Source organism: Sorex araneus, chromosome 5 (assembly GCF_027595985.1).
Source record: "Sorex araneus isolate mSorAra2 chromosome 5, mSorAra2.pri, whole genome shotgun sequence".
NCBI lineage: Eukaryota > Metazoa > Chordata > Mammalia > Eulipotyphla > Soricidae > Sorex > Sorex araneus.
Window position 1 is genome coordinate 46170509 of NC_073306.1, and position 13433 is coordinate 46183941.

Consider the following 13433-nt stretch of genomic DNA (forward strand, 5'->3'; position numbering starts at 1 on the left):
GCAATAGCACAGCAAGCAGGTAGGGCATTTGCCTTGCACGCAGCCAACCCGGGTTCGATTCCCAGCATCCCATATGGTCCCCTGAGCACTGCCAGGGATAATTCCTGAGTGCAGAGTCAGGAGTGACCCCTGTGCATCGCCGGGCGTGACCTAAAAAGAAAAAAAAATGTTTCAACCCATTCGGTTGATTTCACAGCCTGCTAAGGTGGCAGCCTAGATGCTGACCCCTGGCTCAGAAGGGACATTCTTCCAGGAAGCCCTCTATGCAGCACCAGACTCCTGCAGCCGGTCCCAAACCACACTGCAGGGGTCACTGAGCACCTTCCTGTATATGCCGCCATTCGGCTCTAATCAGGAGCACCCTCCTGGCTTGAATTTCCAGGGTTCTGTTTTGTTTCGGGGCCACCCTGGCTCCTTGCTCAGGGTTTGCTCCCAGGGCTACTCCAGGGACTGTGTGGTGCTGGGAATCAAACCCGGAGCTCATGTGCAGAGCAGCACCAGCCCTTTAAACCAACTCCCCGGCCCTCAGACTGCTGTTCTGTGGGGATGCGAGCGAGGTTCACGCAGGTCGTGACTTACCCCACCACATCCAGTTCCCCTCGGGGTGAAGCTGTACTCACACCCAGGTCCCTCCCTCTCCAGAGCCACACCTTCCCTGGGGGGCCACCCTCCCTTTCCCACGGACTCCTCCAGAGTCAGTCCTGGGCTTTGATCTCAGCCACCTGTAGGATTGGGGGCTGTCAGTCCCTCCGATGCGACTCCACGCCCGTTTCAAGGCAGCCTGACTTGACTGAGTCCCGCAGAGCAGGGATTGGGCCTGGCCTTTCCTCACGTAGCTGCAGGCTATCTATCAGGTAGCTGTGTACGCAGCCAGGTGTAAGCAGGCAGACACTGAGGAGCCTTGGGGTGGGGACGGGGGAGAAAGCTACCCTCAGCTGCGCTCTGATGGAGCCACGGGATTTCAGAAGGGGGCTGGGGGCATGTGAAATACAGCCAAGGGGGTAAACTCAGCAGAGCTTGGAGATGTGAAAGCGGGGGGATAACAGGTGGCATCAGTCATTCACACAGAGTGGTGCAAATTATGTCCATTGGGGACTCCCAGGTTGGAAGTCCCGGCGGACCCTGTGAGTCTTGCAGGTATTTGGAATAAGAATGAGCTACACTCCTAGGTCTGAGCAGGGTCAGAGCCAGGTCCTGGCTCCCCATGTTGCCTGTAGACACCATTCCTTGCAGGATGTCTTTTGCAAATTTCTATCCTGGGAGCCTCTTTTGGGGGAGGGTTGGGGTGAGGTGGGGAGGAGTGTTGGGCCACACCCAGCTGTGCTCAGTGGATACTGCTGACTCTAGGCTCAGGGGTCACTCCTGGCAGGGCTTAGGGAATCCTAGGGGTCCCAGGTCAGCCGCATGCATGGCACTTTAGGCTCAGGGGTCACTCCTGGCAGGGCTCAGGGAATCCTAGGGGTCCCAAGTCAGCCGCATGCATGGCAAGTGCCTTACCTGCTGTGTTCTCTCCAGTCCCCCAAGTTCCTATTAGGGATCTCAACAGCTTCACGTGGGTCTCTTCCTGCCTCACAGGAGATTCCGTCATCCAGAATGCATCCAACAGTGGAGTGGGGCAAGCGGTCATCCAGATCGCCGCAGCCCTGGGCTTGAGGACCATCAATGTGGTCCGAGACAGGTGCGTGTGGGATGGATGGAGGGCCTCACCCCAGACCGGGATGGGAGCCACGGCTCGCAGGCCTGCCGGTGCCCACATCTCCACCAGGTGGCGCCCGTGCATAATCCTCAGGAAGTCTGGCGGCCCCGGAAAGCGTCCAGGTCCCTTTAGGCTATGGGATGAGTGAGGCTTGGAAACACAAGAGTTAAAGACAGACTTTTTGAGCAGCTGAGAATCACGTGGTAGCCTCATGAGTTTGTTACCACAATGGTCGTATTGGGGAACATTCTAAGGTCTGACACAAGAACCTTGCCCCTTGCGTTTGAGTGCTGGCTCACAGGCACGACCACCCAACATGAAGGAGATGGGGTGGGCCTCTCATCTCTCTCCTGGGCGGGGAAGCTAAATTTCAGGGAGAGACGCAGCAAGTCAGGAACAGACTGATTCTCCTGACTGGTCTCTCCCTCACATCGTTCCAGTAAGCCTCACTGTCCACCGTGACCACATGTATCATGGACGGCCAGTCTCGAGGAGAACCGTCCTCACGGACAGGAAGCATTCTCTCTGCCCTGGCCAGCAAGCCCAGAGCCACTCCAGGACTGGCGTGTGTCTGCACAACGCTCTGCACAACTCCTGGAAAAGTTGGGGGGAGGGGAGAGTTGGTCTCTATAGCAGTGAAGTGACTCCTCCCTGGGCACAGGTGATCCCTAGCATCCTTGGGCTGCCAGGACTGCAGAAATCATGCAGTCCTGTTCTCTTGCGAGGGGAGAAACAGACCAAGATGCTGGAGCATGTGGAGAGAGGCTGCCGGTCCTGCCCAAGGCCGGGCTGCCCCAGGTCCCAGCTTCCCACAGGCCTTCCAGCTCCACACAGGGAGCTCCGGGAGCATCATGGGTAAAATGCCCCTGTCTGAGCAAGGACCTTGGCTCTGTTTGGTTCCCAGACCTGACCTCCAGAAGCTGACCCAGAGATTGAAGAACCTGGGGGCTGAGTATGTTTTCACAGAAGAGGAACTCCGAAGGCCCGAGATGAAAAACTTCTTTAAGGTACTCGGTTGGGGGCCATGGCACCACCCTTTCTCGCTCATCTCCCTGAGGAAAGTTGGCTTGACCTGGAAAAGCTGAGAACCCATCTCACCATTCCTCTTAGTCCCTCCCTTGGGCTCTGATGAAGGATGAGGCTGTGAGGGGTGCAGGAGAGACCAAGGGTAGGAGAGAGGTATGTGATTTGAAGCTTTGAAGATTCGTTGTGGATTACATCAGTCTTTGATGCTCGGGACAGGTCTACAGTGTAGGGGCTATCCGTTTTACAGATGAGAAGACCAAGACCTGGAAAAAATAAAAGACTTAATGTGGCCATGTAGTTATACAAACAGGAAAGTTAGGGCATACTCCAAGGCTTGCTGATCTATCTCAAAACTTCCTAACCTTGTAGAACATCCACACCCTGGGAAACTCATGACACTCATGGCATTCTCAAAGGGACCACACACACACACACACACACACACACACACACACACACCATGCACACACTCACATACACCATGCACACACACATGCATGTAGCATGTTCACACATGTTCCTGCACCCATGCACACACCTGCTCGCTGGTGAACTCAGGCGCCTCTGAACACTGAAGCAGCGGTAGGTCAGCACTGTGGGTTGAGATCAGGTTGTCAGTGCTGAGAAGGGGACCCAGGGAAATGAAGCCCATAGAAAGGAACAGAGAGGCCCTTTCTCTGTTCTTGACAGAGAAGGTGAGGGTTGAACCAAATCTCAAATAGCAGGATTAAGTTGGCCATAATCAGGCATCAGGATTTCAGTTATACTGGTGATATGGGTGAATGCTATAGCCATTTATCCGAACAGACTCAATAGCACTGAAAACATGAGATCTCAGCTGCTACCACTGGAACTTCTAAAGTGCCTGTCAAGTTGGCAGGCAGGGGTGGGGCGAGGGCTGGGAGTAGGAAGGGAATATGGGAACACTGGTGGGTGGGAAGTTGACGCTGTTAGTGTTGATTGGTGTTCAAATATGCCTAAAACTCAACTACCAATAACTTTGTAAATCATAGTTCTTTAATTGGAGAAAAAAAAAAAAAAGCACCTCTAGACTGTGGAAGAAGCGTCAGCAGCACAAATGCGCCGCCCCCCCCCCCCCCACCCTTCACTCCCAAGGCAGCACTTAGGCCCGGAAGAAATGTTCGGAGTAACTTTCAACCCTCCGTGTCAAGTGCCAGCACCCTCACCGTAGGTCTCTTCTTTTCCAGGACGTACCTCCGCCCCGGCTTGCTCTCAACTGTGTTGGCGGGAAAAGCTCCACAGAGCTGCTGCGGCATCTGGCGTAAGTTCCTGGCCTCACAGGTCAGCAGGTCTGGCCCCTGGCTGGTTCAGGCCTTCAGCCGGGCCCAGCCCTACGCATCCTACAGGTCCGGCTCCTGGCTGGCCCAGGCCTTTAGCTAGGAGGCATCAGTGACCCAGGCCCAGTGGCCAGTGCGAGCCAAGACGTCATCAGCAGTTCCCAGAGTACAAGACGAGGATGAAGGCCAGGCCCAGCTCTTCAGGCGCTTCCTTTCTCGGCCTCCTCCTTTAGAGGTGCTGAGAGGCCCAGCCAGTCAGCCCTGGGTCTCCAGAGGTCACCCTGCTGAGCTCTGCGTTAGGGGAAGGATTGAGGATTCATAATCTAAGGGCATCTCCCAAAGTCACTCCTTTCCAGTTTTCACACCTTTTAGTAGCTTTTTTAATTTGATTTCTAGGACCGGAGCAATAGTAGAGTGTGTAGGGAACTTGCCTTCTGCATGGCCAACCAACCAGGGTTTGATCCCTGGCACCCCATGTGGTTCCCCAAGCCCACCGGGAGTGGCCCCTGAGTGCAGAGCCAAGATTAAGTCCTGGGTACCACCAGGTGTGGCCCTAGAACGAACGAACAAAAAATAGATCCTAATTTTATTTTATTTTATTTTTTTTATTAGTTTATTTTTAATTAGGGAGTCATCGTGAGGGTACAGTTACAGATCCATACATCTTTGTGCTCATGTTTCCCCCATACAAAGTTCGATAACCCATCCCTTCACCAGTGCCCATTCTCCACCACCAGTAAACCCAACATCCCTCCCCCCCTCCCCACCCTGCCATAGATCCTAATTTTAGAGGTAATGTCAGCTGTAAAAACAATATGAAGCACAGAAGTCACCTGTCACTGCCCAGCCCAGGGACAGCCCTATTGACAGTGACAATTACATACCTCCTCCATGGCGCTTCCCTTTCACCGAAGCTGCCCCAGCTGAAGGACTCCCAAGGCTCCTTCCAGGGTCAGCGGAAATGCCCTCTGGAGCACTCGTCACATTTGTGCCAGCACATACTAGCTACCAGGTACAGAGATGGCTGGGAAGCCTCTGGAACTCTGAGCTGGGGGTGGGGGGAGATGCAGAGAGCTAATCCTGAGCATCCGCCGTGCACAGGCTCGCAGAGTGCAGGAGGCACCCCCAGACACCTAGGAGCAGGGTGCTCAGCCCCTGTTTATAAAAGGACCAGAGAGGACTGTCGCCCCCTCCAGGGCTCGGAAGTGGGAGAGCCAAGTTTGAGCCCAGTTTCTCTTCAGGCAGCCCCCGGGCAGCTGCCATGCCCTGCCACTCTTGTAGCCAGAGGCAGACGTTGGCTCTGAGTGTAGACACTGGCTGTGAAAGATGGAGTTCATGACCCCTCCGCTTTGCTTCTCAGTCGCTGTGGACTGTGCAGGAAAGTGAGGCACCCCATGGAAAGGCAGCAGGCCGCGGGCAATTCACAAAGTGCAGGGGCATGAGGCTGAAATCCTTTTCTGCCTCAGGTTAGTCTAAGGGACATGGGCACACAGGGCCCCCTCTACAAATGAGGCTTTCAGTGGTCTCATCTACAGAATGGGGCAGTGGACTGGGCATGGAGCTTGCTCAGAGGTCACTCCTGGCAGTGCTCAGGACCGCACGGTGCCGGGGGGTGAATCCGGGGCCTCCCACATGCAGGCATGCACTCTGGTTTGTTGAGCTCTCTGCCCTTTGCCTTGCACATGTGAAGCCCTGGGTTTGATCCCCAGCACTGCAGAGAGAGAAAGATGAATGAGAATGCTGCTCCGGTGAGGATTTTTACCTGTAAAATGCTCAGATCTGGTGCATAGTGAACCTCCAGTAAACGTGAGCTCGTCTGATTAGACCAAATGCATGGGGGTGGGGGTGGGGGGAGGCAGGCGTGCTGTCTGTCAGGGGAGTAGCTGCCATGGAGACTGCCTAAAGAGGCATCCTCAGAATTCACAGAAATTGGGGTCAGACTTGGCACTCCCACTTCCTAGTCCTTGCTTGAGTGCCCAGGAGCTACTTGCTAGAACGGGCAGCACTTGAGGGACCTTAACACTAACTTCCCCAGGAGACATGGAGACAGCACAGGAGGTAAGGGACTACCTTGCACGCTGCCAGCCCTGCTTCAGTTCCTCACACTGCATGTGGGTCCCCCCACGCCCCTGAGCATCACCAGGAGTTATCTCTGAGCATAGAGCCAGGAATAAGCCCTGAGTACCAAATTCACCCCTCCCCCCTCCCCCGAAAAAAAAAAATTACAAATTAAAAATTTAGCTACCTATCTGCTTCAGAGACAGACTCACAAGAACTTCTGGCTTTGTGTGGTTTAGTCTCCTTGTATTGTCGTGCGCCTTGGCTTGTCCTTGGCCAACAAACCCCTGGGTGGCACAGCTGGTAAGTCCTTCCAGCTCATAAAGTCTCAGCTACAGGGCAGTGCCCCAGCCTGCCGGTCTTTTTTGTTGTTGTTGTCGATTGGTTTGGGTTTGGGGGCCCTACCCTGCAGTACTCAGGGGGTAGTCCTGGCTCTGCACTCAGGAGTCTCTCCCAGCAATGCTCAAGGGACCATATAGGATGCCAGGGATCAAACCCCGGTTGGCTGCGTGTGAGGCGAGTACCCTACCCGCTCCGGCCTATCATGTGTTGAAGTGGGGAGAGCCCACCTGAACTTGGGACTGAGCATTGCCCACCAAGCACTTCACCAAGCCTGACTCGGGCTGATGAGTGGGTAATGTCCAGGACGCTCTCCGACTGGACATCTCAGGTCACTGGACGGGGCTTGCTTGTTCTCATTAATATAGACCTTTGCCTCTGGGGTTGGGGCCAGGAATCTGGATTTCAGAAGCTCTCCCGGAGAGTCTTTTTTTTTTTTTTTCTTTTTGGGTCACACCCGCAATGCACAGGGGTCACTCCTGACTCATGCACTCAGGAATCACCCCTGGCGGTGCTCAGGGGACCATATGGGATGCTGGGATTCGAACCCGGGTCGGCCGCGTGCAAGGCAAACGCCCTACCCGCTGTGCTATCACTCCAGCCCCTCTCCCGGAGATTCTAAGGGTAGGCACAGGAGCACTGCTCACTCCGCCCTCTTTGGCTCTGCAGGACCGGAGGAACCATGGTGACCTACGGAGGGATGGCCAAGCAGCCCGTCATCGCCTCTGTGGTAAGCTCGGCCCCTCGGCCTTGTGCACCGGGGGCAGCATCTGAAGTCAGTTGCACACCAGCCTGTCCTCCCTGTGTCCACAGAGCCTGCTCATTTTTAAGGATGTCCGACTTCGGGGCTTTTGGTTGTCCCAGTGGAAGAAGAACCACAGTCCAGGTGAGCTGGCGATGGCCTGGTTGCCAGGGGTCATGCAGGGGACAGTACCACTGTCCGAAACTTGCCCCTGATCCTAGCTGCAGTCAGCAGTGTCATGGGTCAAACTGGGCTTGGGGACACTGCCCTGAACAGATGTGCTGCCCGCATCCTAAGAAGCTAACGGTGGTGGGGACTGCCCCAGGGGCCATCCCAGCAAAGAGGACCAAGGCCAGGCCACCCTGGGTGCCAACCCCGCCTCTGTCATCTGCACTGTAGTGCCTTGTGCGGGATCTGCACGATCCCTGGAGCTCAGCCTCCACATGTGTCAGAATAGTTGAAACTCTGCTTCTCCCTCTTTGACCGAGGAGGAAACTGAGGTTTGGAGTGGCTCAGGAGCTTGCCCAAAGCCACCCATCTATTCCTTCTGGAGGACGGGTTCCCCTGAGTGACTCTTAACCTGAGAATGACAGATGGCCTGCAGTTATCTAAGTGAGGCAAAGAAAATAAATGGCGGGGGTAGAAAAAAATAGCACAAGTGCAAAGCCCATCCCGGGAAGTGGGGAAGGAGACAGACAGATGAGGACCAGATCGCAAAGCCCCTCTCTAGTCTTTGTGAGAATTCAGGCTCTATTTTTTGTTTTTGTTGGATTTTTTTGGATTGGGTTTTGGGTTGGAGCCATACCCAGAAGTGCTCAGGGGTTACTCCTGGCTCTGTGCTCAGGGATCACTCCTGGTAGGACTTGGAGCCGTATGTGGTGCCAGGGAGCAAAATGGATCAGCCACATGGAAGGCAAGCACCCTACCACTGTGCTATCTCTCTGCTCTTTTTTTTTTCTTTTTGGGTCACACCCAGAAATATTCAGGGGTTACTCCTGGTTCTTCTCTCAGGAATCACTCCTAGCAATCCTTGGGGGACCATATGGGATGCTGGGAATCAAACCCAGGTGGATCAGCCACGTGTAAGGCAAATGCCCTACCCACTGTGTTATCACTCCAGCCCCTCTCTGCTCTCTTTCTGAGACTGCTTCTGTGTGTCTGTGTGTGTGTGTGTATGTGTGTGTGTGTTAGGTGGGGGGGTGGGGCGGTTTCTTGTTGGGCCACACCCAGCAATGCTCAGGGTTTACACCTGCTCTGTGCTCAGACATCACTCCTGTCAGTGCTCAGGGGACCATATAGGGGACCTGGGACAGAACCCAGTCAGCTGCATGTAAGGCAAACGCTCTACCCCTGTGCTATCTCTCCAGCCCCTCGGGCTCCATCTTAGAGGCAGCTGAGGAGCCACTGGCCCGAGTGGGGCTGTGGTGGGAGTGGACTGTAGCATGAACTCGTGTCTGAGAGATGACTGCCCCCCTCACTGCTCTTCCTGCATGGGGTCTTACTGGGGGCAGATCGGAGTGGCTTCTGATGAGGGTCTTTGGGGGCATCTTGGGAGCTCAGGGAATGTTCCTCTGCCCTAGTATGAGGGCAGCACCCGCCTTCTACCCTGTACTGCTCTGGCTTCCCCTGCTCACTCTGGGCTACACCCCTGTTCTGTGGGCCTAAGCCATCTGGACACCTCTTTGCCTACTGGCCCTTCTGGCCTCCCTCTCCTGCCGTCTCCACTGCCGCCCTTTCTGGGGGCTTTCCCCGCTCAGCTGCCATGCCCAGAGTGACCTCCTCCATCCTCCCACAGACGAGTTCAAGGAGCTGATCCTCACGCTGTGTGAGCTCATCCGCCAGGGCCAGCTCACGGCGCCCGCCTGCTCCGAGGTGCCACTGCAGGACTTCCCGCAGGCCTTGGAAGCGTGCATGAAGCCCTTCGTGTCTTCCAAGCAGATTCTCACCATGTGCTGACTCCAGACGTGAAGTGGCGGGGAGCCGGGGCGACAGGCCTGGTTTCAGACCCGGCAGCCTGGGTCTCAGCCTCCACTCACAGCTCCGCTCCTTGCCGTCACTTCCAGCTCCGAGAATTGTGCCATGGCCAAGGCTTCCCCGGGGGATGTAAAATAAAGTCTGAACTTCCTCGAAACAACCTAACAGAGGAGCTGCGGACGGCTCAGGGGACCGGGACACGTGCTTTGCATGCGGGGAAACCCCAGATTTGATCCCCCGAACCACGGGATCCTCAGAGCACTGCTGGGAGTGATCTACGAGCACTGCCACAGTGTGCGGGAGCCTCTCCTTCCCGCCCAGAAAACCACAGCGATCTTCCCAACCAGGAGGCCCATAGAAGGCCTCTTCTTTTGTTGTTGTTGTGTTGTGTTTTTTATTAAGGGACATATCCAGTGTTTCCCGTGCAAAGCAAGCACCCTACCCACGGCACCATCTCTCCAGCCCCTTTACAGCTCGTTTTACCTGAGAAAGAAGCTTCTATTTTATTTAAATATAAGGTATCTGGAGTTTCTCTGAATCTAATCCTAACCGATAATCTATGATTTAATTTATACTAAAATCAACTGACCCAGTGAAAAAAATTAATTGTGGACATCTGTGATTCCAGCCAGGAAATTTGGACTTATCCTGTTGTCAAAAGAGAACAAAACAGTCTGACTCAAAAATACATCACATCCTCTATGCTTTACAAATACAAAGTATTTTGGTTTGGTTTGGTTTTTTATTTTTGAGTCACACCTGGCAGTGCTCAGGGCTTACTCCTGGCTCTGTACTCAGGGATCATTTGTGGTAGGGTTTGGGGGATGGTACAACGTGCCAGGGATCAAACCTGGGTCAGCTGCATTCAAGGCAAATGCCTTCCCTGCCCCCAGAAAAAAAAAATTTATAATTTTCAGGCTGAATCATCTCAATAGAGTTGGGATAGTTCTGGCCCAGTGAGTTAATATCCTTCCCAGACATCACCTGTGTATATCACCTGTCGTCCCGTTGCTCATTGATTTGCTCGAGCGGGTGCCAGTAACATCTCCATTTGTCCCTGTAGTGTGCTAGTGTAGCCCAATGGCGTCTACTCGCCCCAGAAACACAAAGAGCATCAAACTGTTCGTTCAGGGTCTTGACAAAGAAGTCCGACAGTCTCATAGGTGGGCGGCCAGCCGTTCTTTTGACGTTCCTTGGAATCCAGTCGGTAACTGCTCTAGTCCAGCAGTCATATCCAACTTGACCAAAAGCTTGCATTCAGTAGACTGAGAGCACCTGTAAGGGCGATTAGAGGCTGCCCCAAAAGCCTCCATTCCTCTCAGAGAGCCCAGAAAGCTTCCGAGGGTATCCCGCCCGTACAGCAGAGCCTGGCAAGTTACCCGTGGCGTATTCGATATGCCCAAAACAGTAACAATCCTTCTCAGATATCTAAAAAAAAAAAAAAGAAGAAGTTTTTTGGCCCCAGAGAATCAAAGAAGACCAAGAGGTATTAACCTCCTACGAACCAGTTTGAGCATACCAGGAGCCCTGAGGCTTCGTGAGTCTTGCTCTGGGGTCCGCTGGGAGCATCCACCTTGTGACTGCCAGCAGCCACTGCTAGATACTGGTACCTTGGTTGATAAGAGCTAATGAAGTCAGCTTCCCTCAAGGAAAGACTGAGGTCCAGAGGAAAACTGTTATTGGGCTCATCTGTCTGTGCCAGGCATCCTTGACACTTGCCCAGAGGCTCTCAGCAGCACTCACAAGCCTCAGGCTTATTGGTAGTTACCATGTCCTGTTGACAGCACTGGGCTCCACCAGTGCAACCGAAAACAGAGTCATCACATGGCATGTGAAGGCAGGAAAATCCTGGAAAGACAGCAAGCCTGCCCTAGGTACACGGGAAGGTGTCAGCACCCTCTGAAATGGAAGGTTTCCCTAAGCCATAACCCTATGCAGTGTGTGAGCACCTCGTGTGCATCCCCAGTAACTTTACAGCATCCCTACACCTAAGACGGTTGTATCATTGCATTGCAGAGGAGGAAGCCACAGAGACCTGAACTAAGGTCACACCGCTCAAGGTTACAGAGAAGGCACCCAACTCCCTGACATTGTCTGGCCTCTGTACTAGTAGGTACCAATGTGTATGTCCCCCCCATGGGCCTTCTGCACTCACTTTTCTCAGGAGTTCTTGATTTTTGTCAATAGTGATTGATGTGTCAGCCAGGAGAGAGTTCAGATTTCCCTCTGCCTAGTGGGGAGGCATGCGAAGAAGGGAGAAGCCAGATGTGATTTCAGTAGTCCAGGTGAGAGATCATTTATTCATTCAGTAAGAGCTGGGAGATAGAACTCAGCAGCAGAGCACTTGCCTCAACTGTGTGAGGCCCTCCACAAAAACGTTCTGTGTGTGTGTGTGTGTGTGTGTGTGTGTGTGTGTGTGTGTGTGTGTGTGTAACCAAAGAAGCCTATGTTTTAATTCACTCAGTAAATACTTTGAACACCCTTAAGTGAAAAGCACTGTGATAGGTTGTCAGGGTATAGCAGAATTAAAAAGAAAAAGGACCCCTAATAGGCAACGAACGAGTGAGTAAACAAGGTAATTGTCTAGGAAAATAGCTTCTAGGAAATTAAAAATACAGGGGGAGCAATAGTAATGAAGAAGACAAGGAAGGTAGACATATTAAGGTAACTAAGGGAGGTCTGAGATCTGACTAGGGAAGAGCCAGCCATATTTCAGGCAGAAGAAACAGAGAGCAGGTTTAAAAGCGCTGATGTGTGAACAATACAAAGAGGCCTGAACTAGTTTAGTCAGTGGGAGAGAAGTGACAAGATTCCTAAACATTTACAACAGAGGTCTCCAAACTTATTTGGTCCATCGTTTTTTGGAAATGGGGAATTCTTTCTTTTGCACATTGATGCTGGTGTGTACCACCGGTGGCTGACACTTGGATGGGGTTTAATTTCCACCAATTGCAGCACCATCAGTGTGTTAAGTGAGCAAACAAGAGTGGCCCTCACCAAATGCATGAGGCTACTCCACCCCTGTGGATTATTCTAGTGTCCCCACCCCAGGACAGTATCATTCACTCTGGGAAAGACTGATTAGAAAGAAGGAAGAACAGACTGGATGTGGTGGCTGAAGGCGGGCTTGGCCATCTTGCCAGAGGTGTACTACCTAAGTTAGGGTACTTGTGAGGTGGAGCAGGTTTGGGACACAGCATTTCACCTCTCTGGAGGCTCTCCCACCTGTGCAGTGGGTTTGAACAGCTGATATGTCAACGAAGGTTAGCACTAGTTCTTAGGAATATTATCCTGGAGAAGAGGGAGGTAGCTCAGAAGACTGAAGAACACCCAGGCTTGATCCCCTGCACAACACAATCCCCTGCGTTTGACCACATATTGCCCCAAATTAAAAAATCCTCATACCTTGCTAAATTCAAAAAAAAATAAAATAATTACAGGAGCCAGAGAGATACTACATCGGATAAAGTGCTTGCTTTGCATCTGGCTGACCCAGGTTTGACCCCCCAGCATCCTATACGGTCCCCTGAGCCCTGCCAGGAATGAGCCCTGAGAAGAAAACCAGAAGTAAGCTCTGAGCAAGCCAGGTATGCCCCCTGCACCACCACCACCAAAATGTAAATATATGCTCAAAGGCCCAAGAAAGAAGGCCCAGCTGGCTTGGCTTTTATGATGAGGCTGTAAGTTCCAACCCCAGAAATGCCACTGTGATCCCCAACTGATCAAGTGTTCAAGAAGTGTAACGATTATGGTACTGGCATTCCTGAACAGCAAAGCAACAATAGCAAAGGGAAGAGGCTGGGATAAGCTCTAAGAGTAACAGAATTGGGGCTGGAGCGATAGCACAGCGGGTAGGGCGTTTGCCTTGCACGCAGCCGACCAGGGTTCGATTCCCAGCATCCATATGGTCCCCTGAGCACCGCCAGGAGTGATTCCTGAGTGCAAAGCCCAGGAGTGACCCAAAAAGGAAAAAATAGAGTAATAGAATAAATCAGGGGAATCTTTTGATTTGGTTTCCTGTGGTTTGGTTTGATTTGGGGTTCATACCCCATAGCGTTCTGGGGACTGTGCAAGGAACTATACCATATACAAAGTATGCAGCAGACTTTTGAACTATCTCTTTGGCCCTACCATCAGAGGTTTTTTAAAAACAAACAAACTCTCGGTGGTAAAGTCATTGAAGCTATAAGGCAAATCCAGAATGAGAAAAATAATAAATTTGAACCCATAAATAATGTTTTAGCATGACAAAATATACTTAAATTTGAACCCATAAATAATGTTCTAGCATGACAAAATA

The 13433-nt window shown here is 52.6% G+C and overlaps 1 protein-coding gene across 3 annotated transcripts in view; it reads left to right on the top strand.

Moving 5' to 3' along the window:
* MECR (mitochondrial trans-2-enoyl-CoA reductase) overlaps positions 1-13137 on the top strand; it is a 36850-nt gene extending 23713 nt beyond the window's left edge. For 2 of the 3 annotated variants that reach the window (XM_004603722.2, XM_055140850.1), the window contains 6 exons: positions 1576-1678; positions 2601-2703; positions 3931-4004; positions 7087-7147; positions 7231-7303; positions 8955-13137. In XM_004603722.2, the coding sequence (XP_004603779.2) occupies positions 1576-1678; positions 2601-2703; positions 3931-4004; positions 7087-7147; positions 7231-7303; positions 8955-9115 (575 nt within the window). In that variant the 3' untranslated portion in view covers positions 9116-13137. The remainder of the gene's footprint in view (positions 1-1575; positions 1679-2600; positions 2704-3930; positions 4005-7086; positions 7148-7230; positions 7304-8954) is intronic. The other variant, XM_055140849.1, reaches the window with a different exon arrangement.
* The last annotated feature ends 296 nt before the right edge of the window (positions 13138-13433 follow it).